Source organism: Crinia signifera, chromosome 6 (assembly GCF_055691185.1).
Source record: "Crinia signifera chromosome 6, ASM5569118v1, whole genome shotgun sequence".
NCBI classification, from domain to species: Eukaryota; Metazoa; Chordata; class Amphibia; order Anura; family Myobatrachidae; genus Crinia; species Crinia signifera.
The window spans coordinates 10087630-10108734 of NC_139222.1; the positions used below are offsets into that span (position 1 = coordinate 10087630).

The following is a 21105-nucleotide window of genomic DNA, read 5'->3' on the forward strand; positions in this document are numbered from 1 at the left end:
TATCCTGGGGCTGCTGCGAATTGCGGGGGGGGGGTGCCGCGAATCGCGGGAGGGGGGTCGCCGCCAATCGTGCAAGGGGGGGTCGCGGGGGGGGGGGGGTTCTTTTTGCCGCGAATCGCGGGAGTTAGGTCGCGGGGGGGGTTTCGCAAATCGGGGGGGGGGGGTCACGGGGGAGGGTTTGCCGCAATTCGCGGGAGGGGGGGGTCGCGGGGTGGTGGTTATGCCGCGAATTGCGGGAGGGGTCGTGGGGGGGTTCTTTTTGCAGCGAATCGCGGGAGGGGGGGGGGTGTCACGGGGGAGGGTTTGCCGCGATTCGCGGGAGGGGGGGGGGTCGCGGGGTGGTGGTTATGCCGCGAATTGCGGGAGGGGTCGTGGGGGGGGGTTTTTTTTGCAGCGAATCGCGGGAGGGGGGGGGGGTCGCGGGGCAGCGGGTGTTTTTGCCGCGAATCGTGGGAGGGGGGGGGAGGTTTTGCCGCAAATCGCGGGAGGGGGGCGCTCACCTGGTGGCTGTGGAGTAGCAGTGCTGGGCAACATGGGAAGGCAGTGGGTGTCTGGCACTGTCTGTGGGCTCACTGGGCTGGTTCTCTGTCACATACCTCCCAACATGACCCAATGCTCTGTTTCTAGACTTCCCCTTAATGCAGGGGTTCCCAAACATTTTAATGAATCACGGCACCCTAGTGTATCGGAATTTTTTTCGCGGCACCCCTATACCTAAAAACAATGAATTAGATTGGGTTTATATGCAATTCTTAGGGTCAGTTATGTGCTAAAGGGCAGGATTTGCTTCTGTTTGTACACATTTTATGATTGGCAGGCACCAGCAATGGTTTTGCCCATAAATAATTAACCATAAATAATTTGAATTGGTCCACAGACCTGGGGCACCCCTGCAAGTGTCCCGAGGCACCCCAGGGAGCCACGGCACACAGTTTGGGAACCACTGCCTTATGATTGCCATCACCTGTTTTAAACAGGTTAATTTCTCAGAAAGGTGTTCAGCACAGATGAAGGCAATCACACATTAAGAGGAAAGTCCAGGAACAGAGCGTTATAGACACAGACACCCACTTTGAGTGACAGATGTAGCCAAATATATAGGAGATGGGCTGTACTCAATTCTGCAAACGAGGGGGGTTAAATGGGGGAGTATCGTTTGCATTTTGCAGAACCTAACCATTTGACCCCATTGGCTGCCGAATTGAATACGGTCGTAAAAAGTCCAAACAAAAACAAACATTTTTTAATATTTATTACCCGTGCGTGGTCTTGAGGGACATGTAGTTCCTGCTGGAGGTGCCTCTTTTCTCCTTCTCCATTGGCGTTGGGATACCGCTTGCATTTCTTCTTGTGGAGTGTCCAACACTGCAGCTCTTGGGGTGTGCGACTCCACAAACCCTTGGACTCTTGCAACCATGATGGGGTTTATGCGGGCCTGGATGACTTGCTCCCAGGGAAGCCAGTTGATGGCAGTGGGTGGGCCTCCTCCAGTCTCCAATGCATGCAGGCTTTCAAGTCCCATCTTCTTCTTGGTTTGCCTCCTGCAGTCGTTGTACCGCTTGTGGCATTTCTCTCCAGTCCTCCAGTTTGCACTCACTGCGGTGACCTATGTGGAAAAGTTAACAGATTGCAAAATGAGTATGTTATTCAAATTTAGATAGAACATCTAACACTGGACTGGATTACACAATATCACAGGCCATTATAAAAAATAAAAAAAAAGGATTCAAGAAAATTAGAGGTTTATTCAATGCCGGGGGGCCAGCACGTGACAGTGAACAAGGGTGTCTGCTTGCTGTCACAGCTCGCCCTGACATTATTCAACTGGCCCCCCACATACGCCCATTTCCCCTCGCTCCATTTTTAAAGCAAGGGGGAATCAGCGTATTGGGTGAGTGGCAGACTCGGGGGTTAAACTAGGAGGATCACTGACAGCATGGAATGTAAAAACAACAAACAAAAACCTCTATTGCTCTTCATACAGTACCTTATCTGCTATGAGTGACCAGATCCTGTTCCGTTCCTTCACGCTGGTCGCCTGCTTCCGATTTCCGAACAACTCTTCATAGTATCGGTGAACGAATTCAACCAACACATTGTTCTCGGAAGTTGTAAATGGAGGGTTTTCTTCTCCATCGTCCTCTCCGGGTTCATCCTCACGTCTCGGGACCTTCTTCTTCCGACCGCCTCTCCTCTTGGAAGTCGTTGGTTGCCCTCCAGATCCGCCAGGTTGTTTTTCCTCTTTTCCGGTGGCCTGTTTTAAATACATTTTTTTTTAATTGCCTTAAGCCCAACAGGCTCCCTCCCACTCTGCCTCACTGAACAAAGACACCAATCTGTATCCACTCTTTTCTCTGTAAATCACTGAGGGAGACCGTAGGCCCCCTATAGTGGGACCTACGGGTGTATAAAGGATACCTCCAAGGATCGATGTATTAAACACCAAGTAATTCCAGAACGGACACAAACTACCTACCCCAAGTTCCAGTACCCATTAGTATCCTCATCTTAGATAAGCACCATTAGTCCCCAGGTGTTACGCGACCCCCGCCCCCAAACGATAAACCAATAAGGTGCTAATCACCACTGTAATCTGTATCCTTCAACTTTCTTCTGCAAACACACCACAACCCATTCCATCTTTACTGACCTCTTCTCATTCCAAACAGTCAATACAGGCAGCGCTCAAGCACACCCAACACAATGCATCGGAAACCAAAAGGGCCAGGGAAACCCTTAAGGCTTAGCAGCGCCTGAAAAACACTTACCAATAAGGTGAGCGCAGTATATCCAACCCGTGTTTTAAATACATGCCCCCCCCCCCAAAGAAAATTAAACGAAGATCCTAAAAGTTTGCGGTTGCGAGCACGACTACATGTTGCGATTTGTAAAGTTGGGTTGCACACTTGAGTTACTATTTACTGGGCAAGATGCAAAGTATTTGTGTGATTTGATTGATAATTTACCAGAGGTCTCTTTCTTTTTTGGGCCTGCTCGAGGTGTTGCGCTCCTCTTCTGGTCTCCTGGATCAGTGATTGTTCCTGTATCGGCCAGTAAGGACTCCTCGGTGCCATCCGCTGGGTCGCCATCTCTTCCTCCGTTGGGTCCATCTCCTCAAGGCTCGATGAACCTGTATTGGAAAAAAGAGGGGAAAGGGATCCATTTTTTAGCCATTAAAAAAAAAAAAAAGAAGACACCATTTTAAAATTGCAGCCGATTCCTTACTGCGAGCAGCATCACAAAGCTACTTTGGTGCGTGCTCTGAAGTTCTAGTAACGTAATAAACATTAGAAGATAGTTTGTTGCGGACACAAGCTGCGTCTATTAGCATAGCATACCTCCGGTGTGGTTACGTACACCTTAATACCTTTAAGAAAGAATGTACGACTGTATATACTATTGTATTGTGGTCTAATGCATAAAACAGGTCTAATCAGCAAAGGAAAGATATAACAGCATATATTTATATATGTACAGTATGACTATTTACAGCAGATACGTATAGCAATCTAGATAGAGGTACAGTAGATACTTATCTTAACAGCCTATAGTATTACAGAAGATGGACCTTTCTGATGCCTGATATGTATGTACCGTATACAACAGAAAATCAATAGTACACAATGAAATCTCCTTTCATTGGTCTGAGAGACACATAGCCTTCAAGTCATCAATAGCCCATGGACTGGCTTTGTTCAGTATATAGTTTCAAGGTCAGGCCTTGCAACTCAGACATAACTTTTATAGAAAGAGATATAGAGCGCACTAGATGATGACCACCGTGACCACCACCTTCGTGTGAAATTCGACACAGTGCGAGAATAATTTAAGATATATTAAAACATTTCAAATACATAATCAGACATGGATTCAATAAATCGGCTCTTTCGAGATGAAGTAGATCCGACGCGTTTCGTCATTGAAATGACTTCATCAGGGGAATAGTTTCTAAATCATAATGAAAAATACATTCATGTAATCTCGTTTCGTAAAAAGATAATAATGCCCAACATAATTCTCTAGAGCTAAGTACAGAGTACATACCCAGACCATCGATTTTAGAGAGTTTTAGAAATAGTGGAACAAAAGGGGGATTTTTGGTCTCCACTTTCAAAATCTTTTACATGGAATAATAACTACATTTTTTTTTTTTTTTTAAATAAATTTTATTAATGAGATGCCATGGATACATAAAGAAATAGTTAGACAAATAGATATGATAAAGAATATGGTCCAAATATGTACAAATTAATGCAAAAATTAGGAACGTGCGCAGAGGTTCCCTGGACCAAATACAATACAATCAAGAAAATACAGATGTTAAGAGGAGTTAGAACCCTGGAGTCTATCCAAAGGTTTATACATATACAACGGGTTCAATATAGAAGAGTAGACGTCAGATGTGGTATTTGTAGACCTAGAGGGCAATAGTACCCAATTATTTACAATTGTTTAGACATTTTTTTCCATGTAAAAGATATTTAAAGTGAAGACCAAAAAATCCCCTTCTGTTTCACTATTACTAAATACCTCTAAAATCGATGGTCTGGGTATGTACTCTGTACTTAGCTCTAGATAATTATGTTGGGCATTATTATCTTTTTATGAAACAAGATTATATGAATGTATTTTCATTATGATTTAGAAACTATTCCCCTGATGAAGTCATTTCAATGACGAAACGCGTCTGATATGTATTTGAAATGATTTAATACAGTTTAAATTAGCCTCCCACTGTGTATAATTTCACACGAAGGTGGTGGTCACCGTGGTCATCATCTAGCACGCTCTCTCTCTATAAATATATTTGTGTAAAAAGGCAGAAGAAGTGCACATTGAACGTAATTTCAATATAACATTACTAAAATAAACAAGCTGACATAATAATAATAATAATAATAATAATAATAATAAAGGGAACGTGAGGTTGTGCCACTGGTGTTCTAAAGGGATTGTATGGATGAAGATATGACGTCATTTCCATTTTTTGATACACAGTTATGCTCCATTAGGTAGCCTATTGTGAATCTTGATAGACAGAATCTGGCTGCTATCCCTGTAGAGCTCCATTTTAGAGGCCGCTTTGCCTGAGGCCTTTTACCTGGAAGAATTTGGCATCAATATATACTTTTTCTTGGTGATTTTTACAAGATCTATTGTTTTGGAGGACTAACTGGGGAAATGGCCGCCGGGACCTATTCAATGCCATCTTCCCCCGACAGCATTGAGCAGGGTTTCTCGGCAGAACGAGCCCGACTTCACAAGCTGTCGGGCTCGTTCTGCCGAGAACAGCCGGGAAGTGACGAGCTGCCGGCTGCAACTACCTCTTCCCAGCCGCAACTCATGGCCACGCCCCCTTCTCGCTCCCCGGCAGGCGGGACATTGAATCCCACCTGCATGTTCTCGGTCGAGCTGACCTAAACATTGAATACCACCCCCCCCCCCCCTTAGTATCACTCCTTATCCCTCCAGTGATTCTATGGTTCTCATCAGCCTGGAGGAATAACAATGCTCTAATCTTATTGGCAATTATATCCTTTAAAGGAAACCTTATCTTGTATACCCAAACTCAGGAATTAAATATTGCGGTTCCTCATAAAGAATACCCTCTCCACGTTTTGGTTTTCTAATAAAAATATAAAGTAAACCTTTTTTCAATGGAAGATATGTTATTGTTCCCCTGATGAAGTCATTATTGACGAAACGCGTTGGGTTTTGCTATGTACCCTTGATTGAGGATCAACTCGTATATTCTGTACCAACATCCGAAGAAACAAATAAATAGATGAACAACGTAATTGCTTGCTACACTGAAAATTGAAATATATATATATAAAAAAAATAAAAAAATCAGTGGAGAAGGAACATGCAGCGACAAAACTTCACTTACTCCTTGAAAACGGGGCGTGCAAGCCCCGAAACGTCGGACACTTGCATTTGTAAATAAATGCTGTAATTGTTTTACCACCTACACGTCCTCTGAGTGCTGCTGTATGTTCCTTCTCCACTGTATATATAGTATATAGACTTAGGTCTTTGAAGAAATATTTCAGGCGAGAAACACCATAACTCATACCAACGTTTCAGTTTTATTATAAACTTTCGTCAGGATACAAAGAATACAATGTGCTGTACAGACTTATATACCAAGCAAAAGTGAGTCACCTGGTGCAAGCCCAACCCCCGTGGATAGTGATGACATCATCACTGGTGCCGTGCCGGCAATGTGACAGTGAATACATTAACATAATCAGCCAGACAGAGCAGTGTCAGCTGTGAACCATTGCCAAAATGCAATCAAACATGCAATCTACATGTACTATGCCAGTGTATGTGTATTTTTTGTATCCCCCGATTTCCACCTCTCAGATCGGATGGGACATGGTCAATGATCTTGTAGCGTAATGTTGCTAATCCAGGTCTAGCAGTTTTAAAGTGCCTTGCGACCGGCTGGTCCTGTGGTTTACCTTCCAAGGCAGGTCTTATGGACATACTGTGCATAGCCATCCTCTCTTTCAAGGTGACAGTGGTTTTACCCACATACAAGAGGCCACAGGGACATTTGATATAACAGATTACAAAGCGGCTGCTGCAGGTCAGTATATGCAGTATATTGACCATGTCCCATCCGATCTGAGAGGTGGAAATCAGGGAAAGAAACTATTGCAACTAGAGGCCAAATGGATTCATAGACTTAACACCCTATCCCTTAATGGCCTCAATGAGAACCTTTCGCTACACAGCTCTTTCTTTCATTCATCTAGCAATGTGTATTTTCAAAACTTGCGCACAAACTTTATGGACTAATATTAGGCAAGTTGACTGCTAACCATTACCATATGATGAGAATGTCCAGCACACATCCTGGGCAGCTGAGAGACATGGCATCTTTACATGAACGGTTTCTCGCACAGAACAACCGGATGAGCGCATCCCGTACGCCACATATCTGTCTCTTCACTGTCACATTGCCGGCGCGGCACCGGTGTTGATGTCATCACTATCCAGGGGGGTTGGGCTTGCACCAGGTGACTCACTTTTGCTTGGCATATAAGTCTGTACAGCACATTGTATTCTTTGTATCCTGACGAAAGTTTATAATAAAACTGAAACGTTGATATAAGTTACTGTGTTTCTCGCCTGAAATATTTCTTCAAAGACCTAAGATTGCGGCCTCTTCACATCACTATCTACCCTCCTCCTGGATTGGCGTAATTGAGGAAGGCACCGGGGCAACTACAAGTAAGAAGGGATTGAGTGCCGGTTCCAACCAACCTCTCTCTCTATACACACATAATGCAGTTGTGTGTGTTTTTATGGCTTTTCCCATTAATATCGTAATGCGCATGCTCAGCAAAATATATGCAAAGTGTACTGTAGTACGCCACTCAAAGCACATGCATACAGATGCTGCTGGCGGATCGCCAGCAAAGACGACACCCGGTACATCTGTACATACATACATTGCTGACAAAATTCCATAATGTTATTAACTTTTATTTTTTTTTAAATACTATTTTGAATTTGACAGTGCAAAGCGTATGCAGTATCCACCGATAATCGCTTTGCTGTGACCATCGGCATTGCATACATATAGGAATCAGACCCTCTGTTCTGTACTTAGTGATTATTACTCACCTGTGCTGATACCTGCAGGGATTTCCTCCTCCTTACACTGCTGATCACCCGTCACATACGTCTTCTCTTCCTCTTTTATTTCTTCTACCTTAATAACAGTCACATCCGTCTCTTCTCCTCCCTCTGTACCTTCTGCCTTAATATCAGTCACATACGTCTCTTCTCCTCCCTCTGTACCTTCTGCCTTAATATCAGTCACATACGTCTCTTCTCCCTCTATATTTTCTTCTTTAATATCGGTCAGTGCTTCACCCTAATTAACCCAATAAATAAAATACATTAATAATGTCTGATTATCATTAAGTCTAGAATATCGGTGGGGGGCTGATATAAACATAGATGTGAAGATGTATGCAACATATGTGCTGGCAGTCTATTTGGGATAGGAAGCGGCACTGTGTATAACACCTGGCCAGCTTATCCAGCATCAGGAGCCCTGTACCCAGCAGAGGTGTAAGCTAAGGACTCAGGTGCTGCTGATTACCTTGCTGCTGTTCCCAGCAGGCTGCAAAAACTGCTTAAAATATGAATCAAATTCCATTATATTGTTATAGTTTATTGTTTTTATGTTTCAGTACAAACCATGAATGTATATGTGCTACAGGAGGGGTATTAAACAGGACCTGGAACAGACTGGAACCAGACAGATGACTGGGCTGGAACCATATTTATTACTGGGCTGGAACTGGATAGTAACTAAATAGGAACCAGACTGATGACGGAAACAGAAGGGGGATCGGTGACAAGACTAGAACCGGATGTTTGCTGCTAGGAACAAGTCACTGAGTATCTACATTGGAACTGAAAGCTGGAGCAGAGCACAGATGTGAAGTAACCAGACTGGAACTGGATTGGACGGACTGGAACCGTGCGGATACAAAGTACCAAGCTGTTACTTCTGCAGAAGCGACATTGTACTGGCAAATTTGGTTGGTCAGGAAGTTCCCTTTATAGTACTGTGTGTTCACCCATTGGAAGATGCTAACAGCTGATCTGGGTGCAGGGCCCTGAGTGGCTGAGGAAAGTCAGGAGACTTATTCCAACATGGATGCACCCATAATGGTGTTTTGGAGGGAACTTGGGCATTCAGCCTATGAATAAAAATAGCTAATTGTAGCCAAGAAATGAAGCGCTTGTACTGTAAATAAGGGCAAGGTTAACCCCTTCCTGACACAGCCAGTTTTTGCGTTCCTGACGGAGCCATTTTTTTCAAATCTGACATGTATCACTTAAGTGGGTATAACTTTTTTTTGCTTTTACTTATCCCAGTGATTTTGAGATTGTACTTCAAATTAGTGGTAAATTTGGGTCGATACAGTCTGTGTTTTTTTGTGAAAAATACCAAAATGTCGTAAAAAATTGGAAGATTTAGCAATTTGCAAAATGTTAAATTTTCTGCTTGTGAGACAAATAATCATACCACTCAAAATAGTTAATAACTAACATAGACCATATGTCTACTTTATGTTTCCATCATTATTTCAACTTCCTTTTAATTTTTTTGGACACTAGGAGGCTTACAATATGAATAGCAAATTTTCAAGAAAATTTCAAACAATGATTTTTTTAGGGACCAGTTCAGTTCTGATGTGACTTTGAGGGACTTGTATGTGAGACACCCCCATAAATGATGCCATTTCAAAAACTGCACCCCACACAGTATTCAAAACAGCATTTTGGAAGTTTGTTAACCCTTTAGGTGTTTCACAGGAATTAAAACAAAGTGTAGGTGAAATTTCATTTTTTTTGCAGATTTGCAATTTTAATACATTTTTCTAAGGAACACAGTAGATTTTACTAGAGAAATGTGACTAAAAATTGATTCCCCCAATTCTTTTGTTTTCAAAAATATCCTATATGTGGCCCTAGTGTGCACGTTGACCAAACCACAGGCTTCATAATAGAAGGAGCACCTACTTGATTTTGGAGCCTCCTTTTTATGAGATTATTTTTTAGGCACCATGTAGGTTTCTAGGCACCATAAGATGCTAAAATTTAGGAACCCCCCCACAAGTGACCCCATTTTGCAAACTACACCCTTCAGGGAATTCATTTAGGGGTATAGTGTACATTTCAAACCGCCAGGGGTTTCACCAATTTTTATACAACTGGGCTGTGAAAATGAAAAAATTTAATTTTTCATTTTCACAGCTCAGTTGTATCAAAATTGGTGAAACCCCTGGGGGTTTGAAATGTACACTATACCCCCTGATGAATTCCCTGAAGGGTGTAGTTTGCAAAATGGGGTCACTTGTGGGGGGGTTCCACTGTATGGGTGCTTCAGGGGTCATTCAACCAGAATCTGTGCTGCAAAATCCAAATATCACTCCTTCCCTTCTGAGTCCTGCCATGCACCCAACTGGTATTTTTTGGTCACATGTGAGGCATTGCCATACTCGGGAGAAATTGGGGCACAGATTTTGGGGTGCTTTGTCTCCTTCATTCCTTGCGAAAATGAAAAATTTTGAGCCAGATCTGCATTTTTTGTGTAAAAAAATGTAATTTTTTACACAAAAATGCAGTTCTGGCTCAAAATTTTTCATTTTCGCAAGGAATGAAGGACACAAAGCACCCCAAAATCTATGCCCCATTTTCTCCCGAGTACGGCAATACCTCATATGTGACCAAAAAATACCATTTGGGTGCATGGCAGGACTCAGAAGGGAAGGAGTGATATTTGGTGGTGGAATGAATGGTGGGTGCTATGTCGCATTAGCAAGACCCCCGAAGCACCAATACAGTGGAACCCCCCCACATGTGACCCCATTTTGCTCACCAGCTTTGGGAGGGGGGCTGGCGCTGCGGCTGGTGGGGGGGTGGGAGGGGGGCTGGCGCTGCGGCAGCCGGGTGGGTGGGAGGGGGGGCTGCCGGGTGGGAGGGGGGCTGGCGATCGGTGGTGATCGGTGCTGTACTTAACAGCACCGATCACTGTATATATATATATATATACATATATATATATATATATATATATATATATATATATATATATATATATATATATATATATATATATATATATATAACCTTCTGATGTGCGGCACTCGGAATTGAAGTAAAGAACGCAGGGTAATTAGCAACGTTTCAGTTTATTTAAAACTGTTTTCAAGCCAATGTGTATACAAAAAGTGACTCACCTAAGTACCATAGTTTGCCGCCATGCCCGACGTAGGAGCCCGCCTCCGGAGCGCGTTGTCTGTCGGAGTCGCAGCCGCCACTGCCGATGACGTCACCCCGTTAGCCCGGCTTCCTCGTCAGGCGCGGTGATCCAGTTGCTAAGCAACTGGACGCTGCAAGTACAGAATACATGTAAACATACCAAAAACCATAAAAGTGCATAAGACAAAATACAAGCAATCAAAAATATGATGATAGCGCTGAATCAACAATCTAAAGAGTACTAAATGTCAACAATAAAGTACATGATGTTATTTATAAGAAGCAACCATACGAGATACATCATGTACTCATGTACATCATGTACTTTATTGGTTGCTTCTTATAAATAACATCATGTACTTTATTGTTGACATTTAGTACTCTTTAGATTGTTGATTCAGCGCTATCATCATATTTTTGATTGCTTGTATTTTGTCTTATGCACTTTTATGGTTTTTGGTATGTTTACATGTATTCTGTACTTGCAGCGTCCAGTTGCTTAGCAACTGGATCACCGCGCCTGACGAGGAAGCCGGGCTAACGGGGTGACGTCATCGGCAGTGGCGGCTGCGACTCCGACAGACAACGCGCTCCGGAGGCGGGCTCCTACGTCGGGCATGGCGGCAAACTATGGTACTTAGGTGAGTCACTTTTTGTATACACATTGGCTTGAAAACAGTTTTAAATAAACTGAAACGTTGCTAATTACCCTGCGTTCTTTACTTCAATTCCGAGTGTATATTGTATATGAGAAATATGGTTAGAATTGTATGAAAGATGCCCTGTATTGCAACTTAGGTGTCCGCGAATCGCAGGAGGGGGGGTCGCGGAGGGTGCCGCGAATTGCAGCAGGGGGGGTCGCGGGGGGTGCCGCGAATTGCAGGAGGGGGGGTTGTGGGGGGGTGGATGCTGCGAATCGCGGGAGGGGAGGGATTGCAGAGAATCGCGGGAGGGGGGTTACGGGGGCGGGGGTTGCGGCGAATCATGGTAGGGGGGGTCGCGGGGGGTGTGCCGTGAATCACGGGAGGGGGGGTCACGGGGTGGGGTGCCGAGAATCGCGGGGGGGGTGTGTCTGCCGTGAATCGCGGAAGTGGGGGTTGCGGGGGGTGGGGGGATGTGACACGAATCGCCACAAGAAAAAATCAACACAGAAAGGTCAACACATGTAAATGTTGACATAAGTGTGCCACTTCATTGGTGTCCATGTCGACACATGAGAATGAATATGAAAACATTCAAAAAATGAAAAAAAAAAACTTCAAAAACTCATGTCAACCTTTTTCATTGTCGACCATAGCCATGTCAGTGTTTTCCATGTGCAATTTAATTCTGGAGCTGCCGCGAATCGCGGGGGGGGGGTGCCGCGAATTGCGGGAGGGGGGGTCGCGGGGGTGGGTGCCGCGAATCGCGGGAGGGGGGGTTACGGGGCGGGGGTTGCGGCGAATCATGGGAGGGGGGGTCGCGGGGGTGTGCCGTGAATCACGGGAGGGGGGGTCACGGGGTGGGGTGCCGAGAATCGCGGGGGAGGTGTGTGTGTGCCGTGAATCGGGAGTGGGGGTTGTGGGGGGGGGGTGTGACGCAAATCGCCACAAGAAAAAATCACCACAGAAAGGTCAACACATGTAAATGTTGACATAAGTGTGGCACTTCATTGGTGTCCATGTCGACACATGAGAATGAATATGAAAATATTCAAAAAATGAAAAAAAAAACTTCAAAAACTCATGTCAACCTTTTTCATTGTCGACCATAGCCATGTCAGTGTTTTCCATGTGCAATTTAATTCTGGAGCTGCCGCGAATCACGGGGGGTGCTGCGAATTGCGGGAGGGGGGGGTCGCGGGGTTGGGTGCCGCGAATCGCGGGAGGGGGGGTTGCGGGGGGGTGTGACGCGAATCGCCACAAGAAAAAATCAACACAGAAAGGTCAACACATGTAAATGTTGACATAAGTGTGCCACTTCATTGGTGTCCATGTCGACACATGAGAATGAATATGAAAACATTCAAAAAATGAAAAAAAAAACTTCAAAAACTCATGTCAACCTTTTTCATTGTCGACCATAGCCATGTCAGTGTTTTCCATGTGCAATTTAATTCTGGAGCTGCCGCGAATCGCGGGGGGGGGTGCCGCGAATTGCGGGAGGGGGGGTCGCGGGGGTTGGGTGCCGCGAATCGCGGGAGGGGGGGTTACGGGGCGGGGGTTGCGGCGAATCATGGGAGGGGGGGTCGCGGGGGTGTGCCGTGAATCACGGGAGGGGGGGTCACGGGGTGGGGTGCCGAGAATCGCGGGGGAGGTGTGTGTGTGTGTGCCGTGAATCGGGAGTGGGGGTTGTGGGGGGGGGGGTGTGACGCAAATCGCCACAAGAAAAAATCACCACAGAAAGGTCAACACATGTAAATGTTGACATAAGTGTGGCACTTCATTGGTGTCCATGTCGACACATGAGAATGAATATGAAAATATTCAAAAAATGAAAAAAAAAACTTCAAAAACTCATGTCAACCTTTTTCATTGTCGACCATAGCCATGTCAGTGTTTTCCATGTGCAATTTAATTCTGGAGCTGCCGCGAATCACGGGGGGTGCTGCGAATTGCGGGAGGGGGGGGTCGCGGGGTTGGGTGCCGCGAATCGCGGGAGGGGGGGTTGCGGGGGGGTGTGACGCGAATCGCCACAAGAAAAAATCAACACAGAAAGGTCAACACATGTAAATGTTGACATAAGTGTGCCACTTCATTGGTGTCCATGTTGACACATGACAATGAATATGAAAACATTAAAAAAATTAAATAAATCTTCAAAAACTCATGTCAACCTTTTTCATTGTCGACCATAGCCGTGCCAGTGTTTTGCATGTGCCATTTAATCCTGGGGCTGCCGCGAATCGCGGGGGGTGCCGCGATTTGCGGGGGGTGGGTGCCGCGAATCGCGGGAGAGCGGGGTTCCGGTGGGGGGTTGCCGCGAATTGCGGGAGGGGGGGGGGGGTGCCGCGAATCGCCGGAGGGGGGGTTGCGGGGGGTGTGACGCGAATCGCCACAAGAAAAAAATCAACACAGAAAGGTCAACACAAGTAAATGTTGACATAAGTGTGGCACTTCATTGGTGTCCATGTCGACACATGAGAATGAATATGAAAATATTCAAAAAATTACAAAAAAACTTCAAAAACTCATGTCAACCTTTTTCATTGTCGACCATAGCCATGTCAGTGTTTTCCATGTGCAATTTAATTCTGGAGCTGCCGCGAATCACGGGGGGGTGCCGCGAATTGCGGGAGGGGGGGGGTGGGTGCCGCGAATCGCGGGAGGGCGGGGTTCACAGGGGTTCCGGTGGGGAGTTGCCGCGAATTGCGGGAGGTGGGGGGTCACGGGGGGTGCCGCGAATCGCGGGAGGGGGGTTGCGGGGGGTGTGACGCGAATCACCACAAGAAAAAATCAACACAGAAAGGTCAACACATGTAAATGTTGACATAAGTGTGCCACTTCATTGGTGTCCATGTCGACACATGACAATGAATATGAAAAAATTAAAAAAATTAAAAATAAATCTTCAAAAACTCATGTCAACCTTTTTCATTGTCGACCATAGCCATGTCAGTGTTTTGCATGTGCCATTTAATCCTGGGGCTGCTGCGAATTGCGGGGGGGGGGGGGGGGGTGCCGCCAATCGCGGGTGGGGGGTCGCAGGGGGGTGCCGCCAATCGTGCAAGGGGGGGTCGCGGGGGGTTCTTTTTGCCGCGAATCACGGGAGGGAGGTCGCGGGGGGGGGTGTTTTTTCCGCGAATCGGGGGGTGGGTCACGGGGGAGGGTTTGCCGCGATTCGCAGGAGGGGGGGGGGGGTCGCGGGGTGGTGGTTATGCCGCGAATTGCAGGAGGGGTCGTGGGGGGGTTCTTTTTGCAGCGAATCGCGGGAGGGGGGGTCGCGGGGGTGTTTTTGCTGCGAATCGCGGTAGGGGGGGTCGCGGGGGAGCGGGTGTTTTTGCCGCGAATTGCGGGAGGGGGGGCGCGGGGGGGGGGGGGGGTTTGCCGCAAATCGCGGGAGGGGGGCGCTCACCTGGTGGCTGTGGAGTAGCAGTGCTGGGCAACATGGGAAGGCAGTGGGTGTCTGGCACTGTCTGTGGGCTCACTGGGCTGGTTCTCTGTCACATACCTCCCAACATGACCCTCTCCAGGAGGGACACAATGCTCTGTTTCTAGACTTCCCCTTAATGTATGATTGCCATCACCTGTTTAAACAGGTTCATTTCTCAGAAAGTTGTTCAGCACAGATGAAGGCAATCACACATTAAGAGGAAAGTCCAGGAACAGAGCGTTATAGACACAGACACCCACTTTGAGTGACAGATGTAGCCAAATATATAGGAGATATACACACATATATATATATATATATATATACACATATATATATATACACACACATATATATATATATACACATATATATATATATATATATATATATATATACACACACATATATTATATATATATATATATATATATATATATATATATATATATATATATATATATATATTTAATTTAATCCCATTTTCCCCAATATTCTTTCTGCTGCTGTGTGGGGGGTGGGAGGGGGGCTGGCGCTGCGGCTGCTGGCTGGGTGGGAGGGAGGTGGGAGGGAGGCTGCCCGGTGGGTGGAAGTTTGGGCTGCCAATCGGTGCCGATCGGTGGTGATCGGTGCTGTACTTAACAGCACCGATCTCTGTGTTACCGAGCGGCTTAGCCGCCGGTAACACAGAAAACGCTGCAATTGGCTGTTCACTTTTGAACAGCCAATCGAAGCGATCGCCGACCGTCTATAGACGCGGTGACAGTTAGAACTCATGACGTACATTTACGCCATGTGTCGGGAAGTACTTCCCGACCATGACGTAAATGTACGTCAAATGTCGGGAAGGGGTTAAAGATGAATAGGAAAGATAGAAGGAAAAAAAGGCGAAAGAAAAAATGAAAGACAATTATTATTTTTTTTAAATACATAAAATAAAAAACATTACAAATGTAAAAATAAGGTGCACAAATGTTTACAGTCGTTTTGCGGGTAATTTGTGGCAACCATTTCATGGTGTAAGCCAGTGGTGGCTTACCTTGACACTCCGGCTGGTGTTGAACTACACATCCCAGCATGCCCTGCATCAGTTTTAGCATGGCCAAATAGTAAAACTGTAGCAGGGCATGCTGGGATGTGTAGTTCAACAACAGCTGGAGTGTCAAGGTTAGCCATCACTGGTGTAAGCCAAGTTTTTTTTTTAGCTTTCCCTATTGCACCCTACCTGGAGTCTGTCCATGCAGATTCTCCAGCCGCCCAGCTTTTGAAGATCTGCTGCTAGCATGCAGCCGAGATCAGCGGGAGTCTTTCTGATGACGTCACCGGCCCTTTGTATCTGCCGTGTCGGGGCACCGGTTCAGGGGTGGCAGTGTATGTTCTTCCTGGTGTCCTCTGGTTCACTAACGCATTTCACAACGTGTTGAAATAGCATCTTATGGATGTGAAACGCATTGGAAGAACATACACTGCCATCCCCAACACGGCAGACACGAAAGGCCGGTGACATCATCAGAAACACTTCCACAGATCTCGGCTGCAGGCTAGCAGCAGACCTTCACAAGCCGGGCGGCTGGCAGCTGGAGTATCTGCATGGACAGACTCCAGGTAGGGTGCAATAGGGAAAGCTAAAGAAAACTTGCTTACACCATGAAATGGGGTCCACCAACTACCCAAATTTGTAATTTTGTCTATTTTAATTTTTTCTTCTTTTTTTGTTGTTGTTTTCAATTTTTTTTCTTTCTTTCTTTTTTGTTGTCTATCTTTCCTATTCATCTTTAACCTTGCCCCTTATTGACAGTACGAGCGCTTGATTTCTTTGCTACACTTTTTAGTCTACTTGCTTTTCAAGTCGAGCGGTTCCAACATAAGCGCAGCATCGTTTTAGGAACAATTATCCTTAATATTTATTCAGCCTATGAAGCAGAATGCTGAGAGGAACCGGAGCGCTGCGGAAAACACTTTAGATTAACCTCAGGACACTGGAAGCACCTCACAGGGACTGCATGAACAAACTTCACTGCCAGCTGTGAACGTTGTGCAGCGTGAGCAGACCTCGGTGCCAGCCATAACGAACAACGCAAAAGGTAAAAAGTCTAAAACTCCACAGTGTGTCACCAGCTCCATCTTTTCTACTTTACTTCAATAACTTATGCAAAATGGGTTCCACTGAGTACAGATGAAAAGAAATAAGCTACACAGTGCTAGGTATGGTCAGTATGGAAGGTGCTCTAGCACTGCAATCTGGTTCTTGGCCAAAAACTGCTTCATAGAGAGATGTGTGGTCTGGTGTGTTATCCTGATGGAGGGTTTAACCATTTTTCCACAACTCACCTTTCTTCTGATTCTTTCCTGCAAAGATTCTAGGGCATGGAATATGTTTCCTAATGTCCGTACAAATTCGCTTTCGATTTTCAATGTGAAGCTTTGGAACCATATTAGGACAAACTTTGGTCATGTTAAAATCTTGAAGCAAAACTTGCCTAAAGGTGCCCATACATGGTGCGATGAACGCACCCGTTATGGGCTGGGTCGCATCACATCGCAACGCATGCGATGTGAGGACAGTACAAAAAGTATGTGCAGCACATACTTTTTGTACTGTGCGATGCCCGAGGGAGCGCGCATCACAACGCACGGTGGAAACACACCGTGTACGGGCACCTTAACAGTCTCTTTGCCGATGATACCATTTCTGCTGTCATTCTGATGCCGAGTCGATGATTAACGCGATTAAAATATTCTACATTTTTGACACTTTCATTTGGTTTTGATGTGCAAGTCTCTACCGGCGTTCATCACCTCAGACCATCCTCATGGCCATCAAAATCTTTTTGCCATACAAAAACACACACACACATATGTGACACATTCTGCCCCACAAGCCTTGGTTAGTGTACAGAGAGAGTCACATAATATGGACACCTGAATACAAAATGGAAGCGGAATGATGCTAAATGATGAAGAATATAATATATGGTAAATGTAGAGGTGTCACTGTGTTAGCGCTGTATAATATATCTGGTGCTGTTGGTGAATCACAGGCAGACGCCAGCGTGTGGTTGGCTAGTTTATGGGAAACAGGGACGTTACATCCATTAGACATAGGGACGTTACACTATGAGAGATGTAACCGTATGTTAGACACGTGTGATATATACAGGACTGTGTGACCTATATGATGTGCGCTTGCTCTGTATGGACGTACATAATAAATCGGCCAGGAGACGTCACCGTGTCCTTATTCCTCCATAACACGGTGGCGTTTTGTTCCATATCACTGTACACTGTAAGGTAACACGTTGCAGGACTTTTGCACTAAGCAATATTACGCTGCTCAGGAACCACAACTTCTACTAACTGTGTGTGACAGCAAATTACCTGTGTGACAGGGGCGAGACTTGTACATCTGTTATGGGGTAGTCGGAGGTCACGGTTCCCCCATCTCCCTCTTACCTAGGCCTGGGCAATTGCGGCCCTCCAGATGTTAAGGAACTACACATCCCAGCATGCCTTGCTTCAGTTTCAGCATGGCCACATAGCAAAACTAATGCAAAGCATCCTGGGATGTGTAGTTCCTTAACATCTGGAGGGCAGCAATTGCCCAGCCCTGCTCTTACCTCACGCAGTATGGCTTATTATTTATTAGCAGCACCCTGTATCCCTGTCAGTCACATATAATATACATAGGGGCTGGTTATATCCCTGTCACTCACATATTATACACATTATACACATGGGAGCTGGTTATATCCCTGTCAGTCACATATAATATACATAGGGGCTGGTTATATCCCTGTCACTCACATATTATACACATTGGAGCTGGTTATATCCCTGTCAGTCACATATAATACACATTACACACATGGGGGCTGGTTATATCCCTGTCAGTCACATATAATACACATGGGAGCTGGTTATATCCCCGTCAGTCACATATATTAAACATTATACACATGGCAGCTGGTTATATCCCTGTCAGTCACATATAATACACATTATACACATGGGGCCTGGTTACATCCCTGCCAGTCACATATACATATAATACACATTATACACATGGGAGCTGGTTATATCCCCGTCAGTCACATATAATACACATTACACACATGGGAGGTGGTTATATCCCTGTCAGTCACATATAATACACATTATACACATGGGAGGTGGTTATATCCCTGTCAGTCACATATAATACACATTACACACATGGGGGCCGGTTATATCCCGGTCAGTCACATATAATACACATTACACACATGGGGGCCGGTTATATCCCTGTCAGTCACATATAATAGACATTATACACATGGGAGCTGGTTATATCCGTCAGTCACATATAATACACATTACACACATGGGGGCCGGTTATATCCCTGTCAGTCACATATAATACACATTATACATATGGGGGCCGGTTATATCCAGGTCAGTCACATATAATACACATTATACATATGGGGGCCGGTTATATCCCGGTCAGTCACATATTATACACATTATACACATGGGGGCCGGTTATATCCCTGTCAGTCACATATAATACACATTATACATATGGGGGCTGGTTATATCCCTGTCACTCACATATAATACACATTATACACATGGGGGCTGGTTATATCCCTGTCAGTCACATATAATACACATTATACACATGGGGGCTGGTTATATCCCTGTCAGTCACATATAATACACATTACACACATGGGGGCTGGTTATATCCGTCAGTCACATATAATACACATTACACACATGGGGGCCGGTTATATCCCTGTCAGTCACATATAATACACATTATACATATGGGGGCTGGTTATATCCCTGTCACGCACATATAATACACATTATACACATGGGGGCTGGTTATATCCCTGTCAGTCACATATAATACACATTATACACATGGGAGCTGGTTATATCCCCGTCAGTCACATATAATACACATTATACACATGGGAGCTGGTTATATCCAGGTCAGTCACATATAATACACATTATACACATGGGAGCTGGTTATATCCCTGTCAGTCACATATAATACACATTATACACATGGGAGCTGGTTATATCCGTCAGTCACATATAATACACATTACACACATGGGGGCCGGTTATATCCCTGTCAGTCACATATAATACACATTATACATATGGGGGCCGGTTATATCCCTGTCAGTCACATATAATACACATTATACACATGGGGGCTGGTTATATCCCTGTCAGTCACTTATAATAGACATTATACACATGGGAGCTGGTTATATCCGTCAGTCACATATAATACACATTACACACATGGGAGCTGGTTATATCCCTGTCAGTCACATATAATACACATTACACACATGGGAGCTGGTTATATCCCTGTCAGTCACATATAATACACATTACACACATGGGAGCTGGTTATATCCCTGTCAGTCACATATAATACACATTACACACATGGGGGCTGGTTATATCCCTGTCACTCACATATAATACACATTATACACATGGGAGCTGGTTATATCCCTGTCAGTCACATATAATACACACATGGGGTCCGGTTATATCCCTGTCAGTCACATATAATACACATTATACACATGGGGGCCGGTTATATCCCTGTCAGTCACATATAATACACATTATACACATGGGAGCTGGCTATATCCCTGTCAGTCACATATAATACACATTATACACATGGGGCCTGGTTATATCCCTGTCAGTCACATATAATACACATTATACACATGGGGGCTGGTTATATCCCTGTCAGTCACATATAATACACATTATACACATGGGGGCTGGTTATATCCCTGTCAGTCACATATAATACACATTACACACATGGGAGCTGGTTATATCCCTGTCAGTCAGATATAATACACAATATACACATGGGAGCTAGTTATATCCGTCAGTCACATATAATACACATTATACACATGGGAGCTGGTTATATCCCTGTCAGTCAGATATAATACACAATATACACATGGGAGCTAGTTATATCCGTCAGTCACATATAATACACATTACACACATGGGAGCTGGTTATATCCCTGTCAGTCAGATATAATACACAATATACACATGGGAGCTAGTTATATCCGTCAGTCACATATAATACACATTACACACATGGGAGCTGGTTATATCCCTGTCAGTCAGATATAATACACAATATACACATGGGAGCTAGTTATATCCGTCAGTCACATATAATACACATTATAT

General features: G+C 44.9%; 1 protein-coding gene across 7 annotated transcripts in view; it reads right to left on the bottom strand.

The window, feature by feature from the left end:
- Positions 1 to 21105, bottom strand: part of LOC146009929 (uncharacterized) — a 453438-nt gene that overhangs the window by 270242 nt on the left and 162091 nt on the right. For 3 of the 7 annotated variants that reach the window (XM_083150574.1, XM_083150575.1, XM_083150573.1), the window contains exons 3-6: positions 7639 to 7891; positions 2967 to 3130; positions 1988 to 2254; positions 1258 to 1606 (exon numbers count right to left, since the gene is read on the bottom strand). The exons of 1 other annotated variant lie outside the window; for it this stretch is intronic. In XM_083150574.1, coding sequence (XP_083006700.1) covers positions 1258 to 1606; positions 1988 to 2254; positions 2967 to 3130; positions 7639 to 7891 — 1033 coding nt within the window. The remainder of the gene's footprint in view (positions 1 to 1257; positions 1607 to 1987; positions 2255 to 2966; positions 3131 to 7638; positions 7892 to 21105) is intronic. 3 more of the 7 variants (XM_083150577.1, XM_083150578.1, XM_083150576.1) reach the window with 2 other exon arrangements.